Below are 16914 nucleotides of genomic sequence, written 5' to 3' on the forward strand. Positions count from 1 at the left end.
AAAAAAAAAAAAAAAAAAAAACCTTTTAAGAGCAGATTTGAAAACACTAAAAGATTAAGCCTCTCTGATCTCAATTGGAAGAGAACTCCAGAGTTTTGGAGAACAGGAAGAAAAGGCCCGATCACCTATAGAGTGTAAACGAGTATGGGGGACCACTAAAAGACCAGAAACGGAGGAGTGGAGATCACTACTTGGAATATAAGCAGTTAACAGTTGTGACAAATAATGTGGTGCCAAACCATGCAGGGCCTTGTAGGTCAGCATGAGAATTTTCAAATCGATCCGAAACCTGACAGGGAGCCAGTGCAACGATTCTAACACTGGAGAGATGTGCTCATTTGTCCTGGTCTTTGTCAGGATTCTAGCGGCTGAATTTTGAACGGACTGCAGCTTACTTAAGGTGGTTTTAGAAACCCCAGCAAGTAAGGCATTACAGTAGTCGATACGAGAAAATACAAAAGTGTTAATCAATTTTCCAGCAGCCGAGAGGGATAACATGGGGCGGAGTCTTGCCATGTTTCTGAGATGAACAAATTCATTTTTAACTGTATTCTGAACATGAGGATCAAAAGTTAGATTAGAGTCAAATATCACCCTCAGAATTTTAAATTTATTTTGAAACTCTAAAGCTGTGCCTTCCACTTTTAGAGCTAACGTACTGGTTTTACTGATGAACCAATAAGCATTACCTCTGTCTTATCACTATTAAGATACATTTTTTTTAATCTTTGAAATGCTGTGTTCAAGAAAGCCAATATCACCAGGTTTAGAATGAATCTAAATCTGGGTGTCGTCCGCGTAAAATTGGAACTTAAGACCAAGGGGTCTAAGGAGCTGACCAAGAGGAAAGATGTACATACTAAAAAGTAGGGGGCTTAAAATGGAACCCTGAGGGACACCAAATTGAACTGAACCGACTTTGGAACGACATCCACCCAGGGAAATAAATAGTCTACGGTCTGAAAGGTAAGATTTGAACCTATTTAGTACAGTGTCAGTAACACCAAAAACAGTTTCTAAACGAGTAAGTAACAGAGCGTGATCGACTGTGTCAAACGCTGCGCTTAGATCTAGGAGAATCAGAATTGAAAGACAACCAGAGTCCGCGGCAATCAACAGATCATTAGTAACCTTAACTAAAGCTGTTTCCCTGCTGTGGAGTTTACGAAAGCCAGATTGGAGTGGTTCAAAAAGATTATTATCAGTGATATGCGTGTGCAATTGAGAAGCCACAATACGCTCAAGGATTTTATCATTTATTATATTAAGGACAACAGAGCCTAGGGAGGCGAAGCATGATTTAAACAACTGAGTAGGGATAGGATCAATAATGGAAGTGGTTTCTTTCATTAGAGAGACCTCCTTACTAAGAGAAACCAGATCCAGAGAGAAAAATTTAGACAATGGGGTGCCAGAGAAGTGTGAGATGTCAAAAGAAGAGACAGATGTGACCGGAGTAATGCATTTTCGAGCATTGTCGATCTTCAAACTGAAATGATCAAGAAATCAATTACAAAGGTGGGCAGAGACTGACACATTGGAGGCACTGTAGTCATTGACCAATTTGTTAATAGTATGAAACAGTTTGCAGGGATTTCTTTGATTATTAACAATTATCTGGGAAAAATGTGAACTGCTTTAATGTCCATTTTAAATCATTATGTTTTAATAATCTTTTGTCATGCTTAAAAGTGCACTAATTTTGATGTGTTGACTAACATACTAAAGTGCATGTAAAGTACCTGATTATAATTATACCTGTATTTTTGTTATTAAAGTTAACACATTTTAAATGTACTAAATTGCAACGTCATCACTACAAATGTGTAATTACAAATATATTTAAATGCATGACATACAAGTTTCAATAGAAATTACATTAAAGTATATACTAGTTTATTATAAATAATTGTAAGTACATTCAGCAGTACTTCAACCATATTTCAAAGACAATAGATGAAATTATGAAATTACATATGAAGAAGTGCTTAGGTCCTACTTAAGTGGGTTAAGAAACACACTAAAATTCAGCTAATTGCATTTAATATCAATCTATTACACATTTTAATTTTCATTCAAGTGTCTAAAACATTACATTCAGTTTGCGCTCAAGTATATTATTTTAAAGTATATTATTTCCATATAGCATTTACTCTTTTAAAAAGTATGCTAAAGTGTACATCTTTTCCACAAGGGCAAAAATACAGGTGCTTCTGGGGGATTTTAGATACAGTTCATCAATGGAAGAAACACATTTTTTTAAGAGAGGCAGAGACTTGACTCCTGTCTTTCTTTCTTTTTATATACTTTCTCAGACTGAATCTTATTACTTTTGAATGAATACTGATGTTAATGGTGAGGTCTGACCTTGCTGGGTTTGTTAAAGAGGCAGGACCCTCCTCCCTTCAACAGGACCTCTTTAAAATCGGTGATACCGCACTTAGAGAAAGTCCGCGGGTGCTGGACCCTGAGAAGAGAGACAAATGTAGGGAGAAAGCTTTCATAACTGACATATGAAGCCAAAATTCATGTTTTCATTGTTTGTCCCTATTTCTGTTTGGTCATGCAAATTATTCCAATAATTTATCCCACTGACAGAGCCATTGAGATGCATAATATTTAAAACACTCATTAAATTAATAAGAAATAACTACATTGTATCCATAAAATTATAATTTGCTTCAACACGCATGCACCCCTAGTGAAAATTAATATACTAAAATGTATTTGAAACACATTTATTTTGTGGCAAGTATACTACAAATACATTTACATGTTTCTGTGCTTAATAAAAATACCCTGCAATTGTACTTTTATTATACTAAACTGGTATACGTAAAGCCTGCTAAATTGGAATTTTGTGCTTAATGCACTTTAATTGAGTGTAAGTAGTGCTGAAGTCCAACTAAAGATATACTGATATTTGATTGTGCTAAACTGGAACAAGTATACTTTAGGTACACTTTAAATATCTCGCATTTAAAGACTGATATTATACAGAGATCATACAGTCCTTATTAATAGTGATATTAAAATATAATATTAAGAAATGTGCATTGTGCACAAGTAGTACTCCAAATAAAGTTGAATTATAATTTTATATCAGTAAGTCTTGAGCGATATGTCAGTAAATATGCTAATGGATTTGAAGTATACTTAGTATGAAATAAATTTATTTTAAATAAATTATGGCACACATACAGGAGTCGTCATGATAGTGTACTTTGTATATGGACTATGGAGACTTGTCATTTTATATCACTGTATATCACAAAATGTTTGTGTTGAATCCCACCCAGTGTCCTCCATGATACAGCCCAGCCAGGAGTTAATGCACCCACAATCCTCTGAAAATAACAGAACACACACAGACACACACACACACACACACACACACACACGCACACACAATCAATCATTTATTAATATTTTATATATGTCAGTATCAAAGTAGTTAAGGAAGCAAGACTTTTTAAACAAGTGTGTACTTCTCTTTGATGCTGAATCCCATTGAATACCAAGATTCTGAGCCAAACTCTGGGCCAGCAGTGGTGCCATAGTCCACGTAGAGCCATACTGTACAGACATCAAGCACACGGGAATAAAGCAGCTATATAAGCATACAAATTCACTTGAGTTTAAAGTTGGCATGAAATGGAAGTTGAAATTGCTCTTGAGTGAAACAGCTTCTCAAATGAGAGAAAAAAATTGAAAGGCTGGATCGTTGAATCATGGGGAATTATGTTTTTTTTGTTGTTGTTTCTTTTAATTTAAAGATTACGAGGGCTAATGAATTTTACAAAATAATGATGTGCAAGTATAAATCATTTGCAATATTCCAAAAAAATAAATTCATTCATTCATTAGTAAAAATAAAAAAAAGAAGAATGGTCAATTTTGATTTCAAGGATATAGATGATGTGATTTGAGTCATTATTTTCATAATGTACATTCAGATGATTAAATACAAGGGTAAAAAGTTTAAAATTGTTATTACAGTCTTACATTCAATAACTGAATTGCAGTGGGGACAAAATGCACTACCATTAAATATTTTAGGGTCAGTAAGATTTTCTTTTTCTTTCTTTCTTTACTTTCTACTTTTATTCAGCAAGGATGTATTAAACTGATCAAAAGTGACAGTAAGACATTTATCATTTTACAAAAGATTTATATTTCAAATAAATGCTGTTCTTTTGAACTTTCTATTCAGCAAAGAATTCTGAAAAAAGTATCACGATTTCCACAAAAAAAAATGAAGCAGCACAACTGTTTGCAGTATTATGTTTTACTGTTATATTATTTTTATTATTATTATGTTTCTTGAGCATCAAATCAGCATATTAGAATGATTTCTGAAGATCATGTGACACTGAAGACCGGAGTAATGATGCTGAAAATTCAGCTTAGCGTCACAGGAATAAATTACATTTTAACTATATATTTAAATATAAAACAATTATTTTAAATTATAATATTTCACAATATTACAGTTCTTACTCTATTTTTGATCAAATTAATTCAGTCTTTGTGAGCATAAAAGACTAAAAAACATTAACAAATCTTTCCTACCTCAAACTTTTGAACCTTAATGTATTTTTTATCAACATTTTATGTGATATTTGCTCACTTACACTGAAAGTATTGCAAACTGAGAGTAATGTGACTGTGTAAAATAAGCTGTAATATTCACTCCTATATAGATATTTTCATTTTGATAATTTTTGGATGAGTTGGATATTTGCTGTCAGTCAATCTACATGTGATTCACTCACCTCAATGATACCAACCCCATGACTGACAGAACACATCCCTCCAAAATACGCTATGCTGCTTCGAGCATAGTGAAACGTCACGTTACTGCAGACACACACAGAGGGTCCATTACGCACACTTCATTTCTGCACATGTGAGTGTGTGTGTAAGCAGTTAATATGAACAGATATGAACTCACGAGAACAGATGCACTGCATCTGCGTGCTGCCTGATGTGCTGCTGTCGGTATTTGGAAAAGTTTTGCAGCATTTCGAATGGAATCACATTAACGGGAATGTGATCCTTGTCCGTCCAGACCTCTAGAGCGACCAGCGCCACACGCATGTTCAGGTGTTCTTTAAAAATCTTCCATTAGAGACAGGTTTATGTCTCATTCTTCCTCACTTTTTGTCTACTCATAAATAAAATTAAAGGTGAACTGTATTATTTATGTACCACTAGTGACAACAAATGGAACTGCATTATTTCAAATAGGTTTCCTGAACTCTCCCCCATCTGCCATTGGTCAGACGAATAAGCAGTCCCCATTGGTTACTCACACAGTTCTAATAAATCAAACAAATTAAAAATCATGGCTGTTGAAAGCTACACACAATTATACAGTATGTTACAGGTTACACACTGACATACTGAATATACTGACATCATTTCAAAATAATTGTAATAATATAAATTATTTAATATTTCATAATGTAAACTTTCATTTTTCCACAACATCTTTCCACATTCAATGGAAGAAATTATTCACTGTAAACTGACTAATAAGTAGGTTTTAATAACATTGAAACTCACAGCATCCACCAGGTTGACCACAGATTTGGCATAGTGGCGTGTGTGCTGCTTGGACTTCATTCTCCTAAACTGTGGGATAATGTTCATATAGTTACAATTACATAAACATTCAATCAAAAGATCAAACAAACACTCCAAATTTTTGCACACTTTTAGTGCGATCATTCAGCATTTCCGACTCTAATACTGCATTCACTGCTAAAGAATCGATCAGGAGAACAAACAAACTGTGTAGGAGAAACAGAGTGCTTCTAGTGGACACGACTGCACTAATGAGACGATGAACATAGACTGACTCAAGATGGATGTTATCAAGAGTCTGGATAAACATTCTTATCAAACAATAGTCCCACACCTGTCCTAAAACACAACTCTACCATTAAACCCTTGTGAAAAAGAAGTGTGCTTCATTGTATTGAATGTGCACTTGTAGTGTACTTCAAATATATTTTTAAAAACTGTACTTGCAGATAATATAATATTAATGAAATAAAAGGCACCACATGCACCTAAAGAGAGTACAATTGTATGACCATGTTTCTTAATACACTTTTAAAAAGTAAGCTACACTTATTTTCATGTGTTGACTAACATACTAAAGCAGATGTAAAGTACTGGATTATAATTTTAACTGCAGCGTGTTTCAGCGTTATTCAATATATTTAAAATGTAGGCTACTAAACTGCAGCTCCATTATTACAAATGTGTAATTACAAATATAGTTAAATACATGACACACAAGTTTCAATAGAAATGGCACTGAAATATATTTTAGTTATTTTATATTTTAGTTTATCATAAATGCTTGAGAGTACATTTAGCAGTACTTGAACCATATTTCAAAAACAAAATTATGAATTACATATTAATGTAATGCCAAGCCAGCAGAGGGAGCCCTCGCCCGAGTACTGACCGTGCTCCACTCCCTCTGCTTCCTCTGCTTTCACTTCCTGTTTGACTCTCATATAAACTGAGACCAGTCCATGTGCTGATCGCGAAGTATTGCCAGTTGATCTGCTTTACCAAGCGTTATTCTTCCTCTGTTCCTGACTGATTTCCTGTGTATGATTCTGCCTGACTTCTTGACTCACGGTATTTGTACTCTGCCCCTTTTGTTCTGACGCCTGATAGGACTGATGTTTGTGTTTGGACTCATTGCCTGCCTCTCCGCTATTGTCTCTGCTTCTGCCCTTGTGTATGACGAACGATCTGCTTGCTTCTCTGACTTTGACCCTCTGCCTGATTATCGACATCTGTTTAAAGCCTTGACCTTTAATAAACTGGTTTGGACTTCGGAAGCTAACAACGCTTTCAACACATTGAAGGAACTATTCACAACAGCCCCGATCCTAAGACATCCTGATCCGAACGAACCATTCATACTAGAGGTGGACGCATCAACGATCTGCTTGCTTCTCTGACTTTGACCCTCTGCCTGATTATCGACATCTGTTTAAAGCCTTGACCTTTAATAAACTTCCGTTCATGGATTCTAACCAAACTCCAGCATCTCTGTTACAATTAAGCACTTTAGAGTTCAGCGAACTGCATTTAATATAAATCTAAACTATAATAATACATTTTAATTTAATAGCAATTAACATGCAATTAAGTGTCCAAAAACATCACACTGCACATTAGTAAATTCTAACAAAGTATATTATTTTCATAAGAATTCTTTTTTAAAGTATGCCAAAGTGTACTTCTTTTTCACAAAGGAAATCAGAAGGCCAAAGATACTTTCATATACAGTGCTATTATATTCAAACAGCATTTAAACACACCATGCTGTGGTCAGTGACGACCATCAGTTCTATGTACTTCATCTCCTCAAACACATTCCTCGGCATCTGGAAGAAACACGACAACACAGCAAGATCATGCCTCAGCACAGCTCACTTCCCATTTCACAGATGCTGCATGAATACTCTTCACAAACAGAAAAAAAAGTGTCCTGAAAACTTTCATACATCCCAAACTCTGCTGTTACTTTCATGTTCTGGATCTAAGTTTTTGGCTGGATCCCAATTTACATACTTCTACAACATATTAATTGAATTTATGAGCTTTAATTTAATTTATGGCCTCAAGACTAACTGCTTCCTGCACAATGAAAGCATGCAGTTTTTCATGGAGATTGGAGCGTGCAAAAACTACTGTTCGAAAGTTTGGGGTCGTAAGAGTTTTTATAGTTTCTGAAAGAAGTCATGACAAATAAAATTGGTTTTTGAAACATACAAAAATAGCTACACTAATAAATGGAAGCAGTTTTTTTTTTCTTCAAAATCATAATGTTTATGTGAATCCAAACCTTTTCAACATTAGTGTTATTTTCAGAAGTACAGTTGGAAAATATTTCATAAAACTGCATCAAATATTTAACAAATGTAAAAATCTAATTAATCCATAATTACATAATGTTTTACGTTCATGCGTTTAAAACTACTAGTACTCTGGTCTCTTTGACCTCACATTTGTCTGCATTTTTCTAACACTGAAACATTGAGTCATGAACTCCTCCTCAGGAATGCCACGGTTTGTGTGCAACATTAACTCAAAAAGCATGAATGGATGCATATTTCCAAAATCCATCATGCTGTTTTTAATTTACTAATGTTTAGAACACATTAATACAATGTAGTATAGATAGTATGCAAACTGGGATGTAACCTTTGTGTAGGCCTACTAAACGTGTCGGTACTACAGCATTGCTGCTGCTGCTATTGCACAAGCCTGAGTCAAGCTGTCTGATATTATGGGATGTGTGCTGGTTTGCATAGTGTCATTGACAGTGTTCTTGTTCTGCTCTGCAGTGGATCTCTTTGTGGCTGTATCCAGCTTCAGCTGCGTCCCACTCAAACTCTTACAGCTCGCTTTTTCCTCCGTCGAAGCCAAGACAAATCCTCCTCCATGCCTGCACACACACATACACACAAATAAGTGTTTGTTTGTCAGCTTTTCCTATGCTTTATGTTGGGCTCTTTAGGGATTACGTTCTTAGAGTCCTTCCCAAAACAGAATTTAAATCTTCTAACAAAAGTGTAACATTGTATTCAGTGAAAAAATTAACACATTCTCTATTCTCCAAACAACATGCAGACAATTTTACTGATAAAAAAGGGCATCCAGTGCTCCTGCAGTATGATGAACTCAACGAAAAGTTATGTGCTATGAAATCTTTTGAATTGGTAAAGGACATTCAAAGTACTTACTGACTTTTTTTTTTACTCTTAAGTTTGTAGTCATGGCAGTAGAGTGTCACATTTATGTTCTGTCTCTGTTTAGATTTCCCTGTGTTTCTGTTCACCTGCCTTGACCTAGTTTTCCGTTGCTCCCTGATTAGTTCATTAGTTTCACCTGTGTTAATTAATCATCTCATTAGTTCCCTTTGTTTGGTTCTTGTTCATAAGTCCTGAGTTCTCCCTGAGTCTTTGTCCGTTCACCGTCATGTTTAGTTGTGTCAATGTGTTGTGCTACCCTGCTCCAAGATTCCTGGTATTTGCTTTGAGGATTATAATTAAAGACTGTGTATTGGATATCTCCTGCGTAGTGTGCTTCTCCTTAGAGCACAGTAACGTGACAGATGAACGGACTGCCAAACAAGATTAATTGGGCTGAGGACCAGCTGTGCTGCCTGCGACAGGGTGGTCGCCCTCTAATAAGGTATGTGGAGGAATTCATCGAACTTTCCCATCAGGTGAGCTGGCCCGATGCCTCACTATGTGCCTGTTTTCATTTGGGACTGGATGAGAACACAATTCGTTGTAGTTCTCCCGTTTGTGACTTCGCTTTGGTTGAGTTAATCAATCTCATCCTGTATTTAAATGGCTCTAACTTTGAAGTAGAAGAAGTTAGAGAAGATAAAAGCCATTCTCATCCAGCCCCTTCTGAGAACCACTGGGCCTCGCCAGCTCACCCCATGCCGAGATCCTCGACATGCCTGCCCATAGGCCCCGGCCACCCATATCCTCCTGTTTCCCCGAGCCCCTCCCAGAACAATTCCGGTCCTCAGCCCAGAACCGGCAGCCGCTCCGCTCTCCAGCCCGCCGGCCGCTCCACTCTCAAGTCCTAGGATAGCGACAGTAGCCTCTTTAACCTCAAACCAAAAAAGGAGGATGGGGAGGAAAAGACTGCTTTCAGCACTTATCCGCTCTCCAGAGTTCGCTCAAGAATGCTCTCCTTAGCTCAACCAGGAGTCTAGCTCTCCTTTGTCTCCTTCGTCTCCCCTGGTCCCGTCCAGCTCTCCTTCGCCTCCGCTGCTCACGTCCAGCCCTCCTTCGTCTCCTGAGTCTCCTTCGCCTCCGCTGGTCCTGTCCAGCCCTCCTTCGTCTCCTGAGCCTCCTGCGTTAACCAGCTCCGCTCCTACAGCGCGCCCTCCAGAATCCCTCTGGGCATGGAAACATCTAGTTTTCCCCAAGAAAATTTTTTTTTTGGGGGGGGGCATATATCCGTTGCCATAGTGGCCGAGCCGGGAAACCTGGGCAAGGCTACGAAGGCACCTCCGTGGCCTCCCGAATGGCCGGCTCCTCCGTGGCCTCCTGAACTCCCTGATCCGCCCTGGGGGCCTTCCTTGTCTCCGCCCTGTTCCTGCCCTGCACCAGCCTCCAGGGCGCCTGCCCCCCTCCCCGCTGGAACGGTTACGGCGCGGGATGCTCCTTCCGGGAGGGGGGCGATATGTCACGTTTATGTTCTGTCTCTGTTTAGATTTCCCTGTGTTTCTGTTCACCTGCCTTGACCTAGTTTTCCGTTGTTCCCTGATTAGTTCATTAGTTTCCACCTGTGTTAATTAATCATCTCATTAGTTCCCTATGTTTGGTTCTTGTTTATAAGTTCTGAGTTCTCCCTGAGTCTTTGTCCGTTCACCGTCATGTTTAGTTGTGTCAATGTGTTGTGCTACACTGCTCCAAGACTCCTGGTATTTGCTTTGTGGATTATAATTAAAGACTGTGTATTTGATACCTCCTGCGTTGTGTGCTTCTCCTTAGAGCACAGTAACGTGACATAGAGACTTTCAATTGCTCTTTTTTCTGTCTACTACAATAGCACCCAGTAGACTCATACAGACATTTGCTGAAATATATACTTGAATTAATTTTATAAAGACAAAGTTCACCCCAAAATGACAGTATTATATAGAACACTGCACTATTTTGAACTGTAGCACTGAATAATGATGTAAACTCTAGTCTGTCCCTCACAAAAAGCTATAGAAATATACAATAGTACACAAATCATATGAGCTATGTTATGTCACAGATTCAGTCACACCTTCAACGCCAGACCTCTCAGCTCCTCCCACTCGATCACAATCACCAGGATTCTGATTCAGCACACCTACTCAAGCTCATCAACACACACATATAAGCAGTCACTCTTCACTTCACCAGCGTCAGGTCTTGTTGTCCACTACTGTGAAGCAACTTATCCGGCTACCTACTTGTTATACCTACCCGTCGTCGATCCCTCTTCTGTCCTCTTCAGTCTTCATCCATCTGGGATTCTGCCTGTGGAAGTCAACATCATCCTTCAAAGATAAACACCACGTTCTCACTTGCTAAGTCTCATCACTAATACGATCATCGCTTGCTCCTCTCCCAAATTCTCTGAATAAACATCAGTGTGTTTGGAAGTTATCTGTGTTGTCTCCTTCTGTTTGCTGACAGAAGACCTGACCAACATGCAATGCAATGCCGAAGCAAGCGATGAACGGAATCCAGATTCTTTTGCTGAATTAGTTCAAGCACTCCTTCAATCACTACTACTGCCAGCACCCACTCCTTAACCGACTGCCTCTGCCAGTACCATGGCCCAACCAGCGACATACTCTGGCGAGGCGGAGGAATGCAGCGGGTCCCTACTCCAGGCAACCACAACTGTCCACAACTAACCAAGCCAAGATCGCATATATCATCTCTTTATTATCCGGACATGCCTTGCAATGGGCGAGATCAATCCGGGAGGCAAATGGACCTGTCACCAGTACTCTGTCGGCGTTTACCAATCATTTCAAGGAGGTCTTCAATAAAATGTATAAAATGTCACAATTACTTCTATTGAAATATGGTTAAAGTGTATTTCTGAATGTACTGAAAATATTTCTATTGAAACTTGAATGCCATGCATTTAAATATATTTGTAATTACACTTGTGTAATGCCAAAGTTGCATTTTAGTACATTTAAAATATATTAACTTTAAAACGTTTAATGTATTATTGAATAACACACTACAGTTCAGATTATAATCAAGTTCTTTACATGTGCTTTAGTACAGCATGTTAGTTAGCATTAAAATGTAACACATTAAAAATAAAGTGTACTTCTTTAAAACACGACTGATGATTATTAAAACAATAATTTCAAATGTATTTTAAACTTTTAGTTTGATATTATTACAAAGTGCACTATTTTAAAAGTGTATTTAAGTGTTTTAAAAACATAGTCATGAATGTGTCTCTCTTTAAATACACTTAAGTGGCCTTTTATTTCATTAATATAATATTATCTGCAAGTACAGATTTTTAAAATTATAATTTTAAGATTTGAAGTACATTACAAGTACACATACAATTAAGTGTACTTCTTTTACATAGGATTCTAGTATTTTCATTTTTGAGTGAACTATCTGTTGCATCCGAGAGTTCAGTGAGAGCTGTGCTGTATGCACCTTCCTCTCCTGCAGATGTAGTTTGCTGCAGGATAGTCATCCTGCGTAACACATGTGGTCTCGCTGTTCCCTCCTAATGAAAAAAAAACACAGAGCATGAGCAGCCAGATCTCACCAAGTTCATCCAAAGTGAATGTCAAATTATATGTTCACATGTATACATATGTATTTTAAAAGGCCTAGTGCTTTTGATTAGTGTTTATAATGAATTGTGCTCTTTGGTTTTTGACTGGGTTTTTTAGAAGAGGGTTTGTTAGTCTAAAATTAAAGTTCAGAGATTTAGTTGAGGGTGTGTAGAGTCAGTTTGTGTAGGGAGAGAGTGTATGGAGATCATTAAAGTGTTTATAGTTTTAGTTGATGTGCAGAGGAAATGGCTACACTAGAGCTTGTAACATTAGTAGAACCATACTGCACACAAAAATTATACAACAATCTTTGTTGTCAACAGCAGATTTGTATATGTTCTGTCATATATCTCATATTCTCACTGCAGGCTTCATGTGCCCAAATTAATGTGCAAGCAAGTATTGGAAAATGTTGCTTTCTTTGTATGCTTATAGGAAATATACACATATTCAACATTCTTATGAGGTTGCCCAAACATATACAATATGTTCAGAGATGCTGCATTTTTTAATCCAAAATACAGAAAAACAGTAATATTCTGAAAGATTATTGCAGTTCAAAACAATTACTCCAGTCCTCAGTGTCACAAGATCCTTCAGAAATCATTCTAATATGTTGATCTGCTGCTCAAGAAACATTTCTTACTATAATCAATGTTGAAAACAGTTGTGCTGCTTAATGAATGTGGAGTGTGTGATATAGTGTCTCTTTTTTCAGGATTTGATGAACAAAGTTTGAACAAGAGCAGTTATTTGATAAAAATGTATTGTAACATTATAAATGTTTTTACTGTCTTTATAAAATCAATGTAATGCCTCTGTTCTAAATAAAATTATCAGTTTAACAACAACAAAAAAATTACAGTGATCCCAAACATATTAACAGTAAGTCAGAAACATGTCTAATTCTGCTATGAATTTACTATTTATAACCACATGTATTACATCTTTAGGTATAATCTATAAGAATTTTGTTAAATATAATAAAAACAAAGTACAATTATAGGATAATGTGTAAAATAGTAGAATAATTATTTCATATGGAGTTATCAGCATACTTAAGTTGCATGAATTGCATGGTGCATAAATGTGTTTAGAGTTAGTCTGTGGAGCTGGAAAAAAAATTAGGATTAATAAGGAATACTTACAATAGAGTGATTCTGTTTAAGTGGCTCAATTGTGTACACATGGATCAAACATGCCACTGAAAACCAGAGAGACAAACAATTTTGTTTATTAATTTAGCTGCTTTTATCCAAAGCAACTTAAAAATGAGAAAAAATACAGACACAGCTGAATAAGTCAGTATATAGTAGAGAAAGCTTTGAGATATTGTTTAAGCGGATGAATTCACTCCAGTACTCACTGTAAACCATTACAGGTGGACAGAGAGGCATGAGAGTTGTCATTCCCTCTGATCTGGCCATGGTAGTAACAGTGCTCTCCACCCTGACAACACACACGCACCCAAACAAACCGGTTCAGTTTTGTCCTGTTCCCTGCATTTTTTGCCACAAAAGAGAAGCAGTGATGTTTTAATTGACTCCATAGTGGGTATTTCGGTGTATATACATGCGTTCAATAAACAGTCTAATGTTTCTATACTATATGTATTACAGTGATTCAGCGTGGAGTGTCTGTCTCTCTCTGCATTGCTACTGCAGAGTAACGTCTGCTGGTCATGTGAGCTGATCAGCAGGTGAATCGAGCCACACTGATTCAGCAGTGAAGTCACAGACTCTTCCTGATTTAACACCTATAAGCATCTCTACCTCTCTCCCTCCGTTCATGGCCTTTTCTCTGTTACTCTCCCTCTCTCTCATACTGTGTCACATTCGTCATCTTCTAGATACATCTGACCTCTACCGTCACACAACCCTGCAGGCAGCTACACTTTAAAAACAGGCAATTACAGTTGTTCAATTACAATACAGTTGTTCCAATTCATTTCATAATTGATTGGTGGCCCTAGAACCAATTAATCCAACTAATGAAAAGCTAGCATAGCACATGCTAAAAGTAACTTATTCAACATGTAAATATGAACTAGTAAGATATTACTTGTCACTGGCATTAGTGCAGCCACTGCTTATATTGTCTGTGTTCATGTATCAACCCACAACTGAACCACAAGCTCTACTCTTCAGCACAATGGTAATCACAAAATCCAACATAACAAAAACTCTTTTAAATTTTAAACATAACAGCACAAAAACCATGAAATAAAGCTTAAAGGTGGGGTAAGTGATTTCTGGTAGCCAATGTTGACATTTGAAATCACCAAAACAAACACACCCCTACCCCAAAAGGGTCTCGCCCCTATTTTGATAGCTCCGCCTCACACATACGTACGCAACCCAGGCAACCATTAGTTCTGTGAAACAAAGCAAATTGGCTACAAGTTTGTTTTGCTATTCGGCCCGATTCAGTTTTCTAAAGCGTTTTTTTGCAAAATTGGTTACCCCACCTTTAATTTCAACATTTATTTCAACATTTATGCAGTTCCAAAATTTCTCGGTCCAAAAAAAAAAAAAAAACACAGTCCAAAATTAAGTAGTTACTATGTAACTAAACTGGTAGCACTTTATTTTACAGTCCTGTTCCTCATGTACATACTATGTACTTATTATAGTAATTACAAAAACTAGGTAATAACTAGTTACTAACCCTGAACCTACCCCTAAACCTAACCCTACCCCATATAGTTACCAGGTATTACCAGAACTTTCTTAGGTAGGTACACTGTAAGTACACTGTAAGTATATGTAAGTACTCGTACTGTAAAATAAAGTGCAACCCAAAATTCAATTAACACTGAAATTTCAGTTTAAATTAATGTAAAGATCAACATTATTATATCAACAGAACTTATCAAAATAATGTTTGCAAAGGTTTAATTAATTTGATAAATTGAACATTTTAAACATTCCCGACTTCTCTGAGCTTTAGACTGACATCTCAGCTGATTGTAGTGTAAATATAAGTTTATACCATTGGCATATTCTCAAAAAACCATTCTCCATTTGAGTCCCAGTGATTTTCTACTGGTATCATTAACAGGAAAGATAAAAAAATGGTATAAATTACAAGTATGAAAGCAGCTGTACCATGGTGGTTCCTCAATTGTAATAATGATCTTGGTGTGAGAGGTACAGCAGTTTTCAAAATTTTCAAATGAAATGGTACTGTAGCTATCTATATGACAATGATTAAAACAGCTACTGTATGACTAACTATTCTCTAAAAAGTACACACAGTGAACTTGAGTGAAATGACAAAAAATTAATTATAAATGCATAGTTCATACCTTCCAAAGGACGGCTTCCCATTCTCATAGTGTATCTCCACATAGTCTGAGGACAGCAGGTCACTGGGACACACAAACACACACAAATATGAACTGGCACAAACGCATGATCATCTGTTGATTATGAATATCACAAGACTCTGGTATTCTGGCTCAAGTTAACACACAGCGACTGCTTTCTGAGCCATATCCTTGGCTGAAGAGTATTTGCTTTGAAAGGAAAGTATCTGAGTCCAATTTTGTTGGACTGGCCGTGTAATTCAGGCCAAGTGTCACTGCACTCAGTTTAAAATATGTGCAACACATGCTTTCTGCAGATTTTCAGCATTTCTGTTAAATACCCTACATTAAAGTGCTATTAATATACTTATTTTAAACTAAAAACTAGAGAATATATTTAGTAGATATAAATGCACAGTTGATCCAGAATGATTATTTAATATTAATTAATTTTGATTAATTAATTCCTGCAGTAATTCACTCAATGACAGCGACAGTACAAGTGTTAGTTAGGTTGTCAGACCTAGCAACAGTAACTAAGGGGAAAGGGTTTAGCCAAGGGTCAGGAGTAATGAATGGCTGACAAACCAAAAATGTATTGGACAATTTGATATAAATTAAAAGTTAACGTTTTGTAATTTTTTTTTTATTATTATTATTTTGCATGATATTTGTATTATTTATTTATTTCTATAATTGTAAATAGAGTTCACAAAAAAAATAAAAATAATAAATAATAAAATGAAATGAAATAATTTAATAGTATATACACATGGTAAGACTTTAGATTAGGGAACACATATTCACTATGAACTAGTTGCTTATTTAACATGCATATTACATATTAGCATTTTACTAGCATATGTGACCCTGGACCACAAAACCAGTCTTAAAGGGGTCATATGATGCTGCTAAAAAGAACATTATTTTGTGTATTTGGTGTAATGAAATGTGTTTATGTGGTTTAAGGTTAAAAAAACACATTATTTTCCACATACTGTACATTATTGTTTCTCCTCTATGCCCCGCCTTTCTGAAACGCGTCGATTTTTACAAAGCTCATCGGTCTGAAAAGTGAGGTGTGCTGTGATTGGCCAGCTATCCAGTGCGTTGTGATTGGCCGAATACCTCAAGAGTGTGACGGAAATGTTACGCCCCTACCATACTGTGATGCTCTGTCCGGCCGGGGCACGAGGCATTAGTTGCATTCAGTGGGGACATAATTACGGATTATAATGACTTATACTGT

General features: G+C 36.7%; 1 protein-coding gene across 1 annotated transcript in view; it reads right to left on the reverse strand.

Moving 5' to 3' along the window:
* Positions 1-16914, reverse strand: part of LOC107752598 (disintegrin and metalloproteinase domain-containing protein 23-like) — a 41072-nt gene that overhangs the window by 14499 nt on the left and 9659 nt on the right. The window contains exons 2-13 of the mRNA XM_016568610.1: positions 15666-15728; positions 13725-13807; positions 13507-13562; positions 12234-12306; positions 8436-8482; positions 7353-7418; positions 5569-5637; positions 4955-5121; positions 4776-4860; positions 3489-3576; positions 3296-3347; positions 2368-2467 (exon numbers count right to left, since the gene is read on the reverse strand). Of these exons, the coding sequence (XP_016424096.1) occupies positions 2368-2467; positions 3296-3347; positions 3489-3576; positions 4776-4860; positions 4955-5121; positions 5569-5637; positions 7353-7418; positions 8436-8482; positions 12234-12306; positions 13507-13562; positions 13725-13785 (864 nt within the window). The 5' untranslated portion in view covers positions 13786-13807; positions 15666-15728. The remainder of the gene's footprint in view (positions 1-2367; positions 2468-3295; positions 3348-3488; positions 3577-4775; positions 4861-4954; positions 5122-5568; positions 5638-7352; positions 7419-8435; positions 8483-12233; positions 12307-13506; positions 13563-13724; positions 13808-15665; positions 15729-16914) is intronic.

The sequence above is a fragment of the Sinocyclocheilus rhinocerous genome, unplaced genomic scaffold (genome assembly GCF_001515625.1).
Source record: "Sinocyclocheilus rhinocerous isolate Xijiao unplaced genomic scaffold, SAMN03320098_v1.1 scaffold1222, whole genome shotgun sequence".
In the NCBI taxonomy this organism is placed as follows: Eukaryota; Metazoa; Chordata; class Actinopteri; order Cypriniformes; family Cyprinidae; genus Sinocyclocheilus; species Sinocyclocheilus rhinocerous.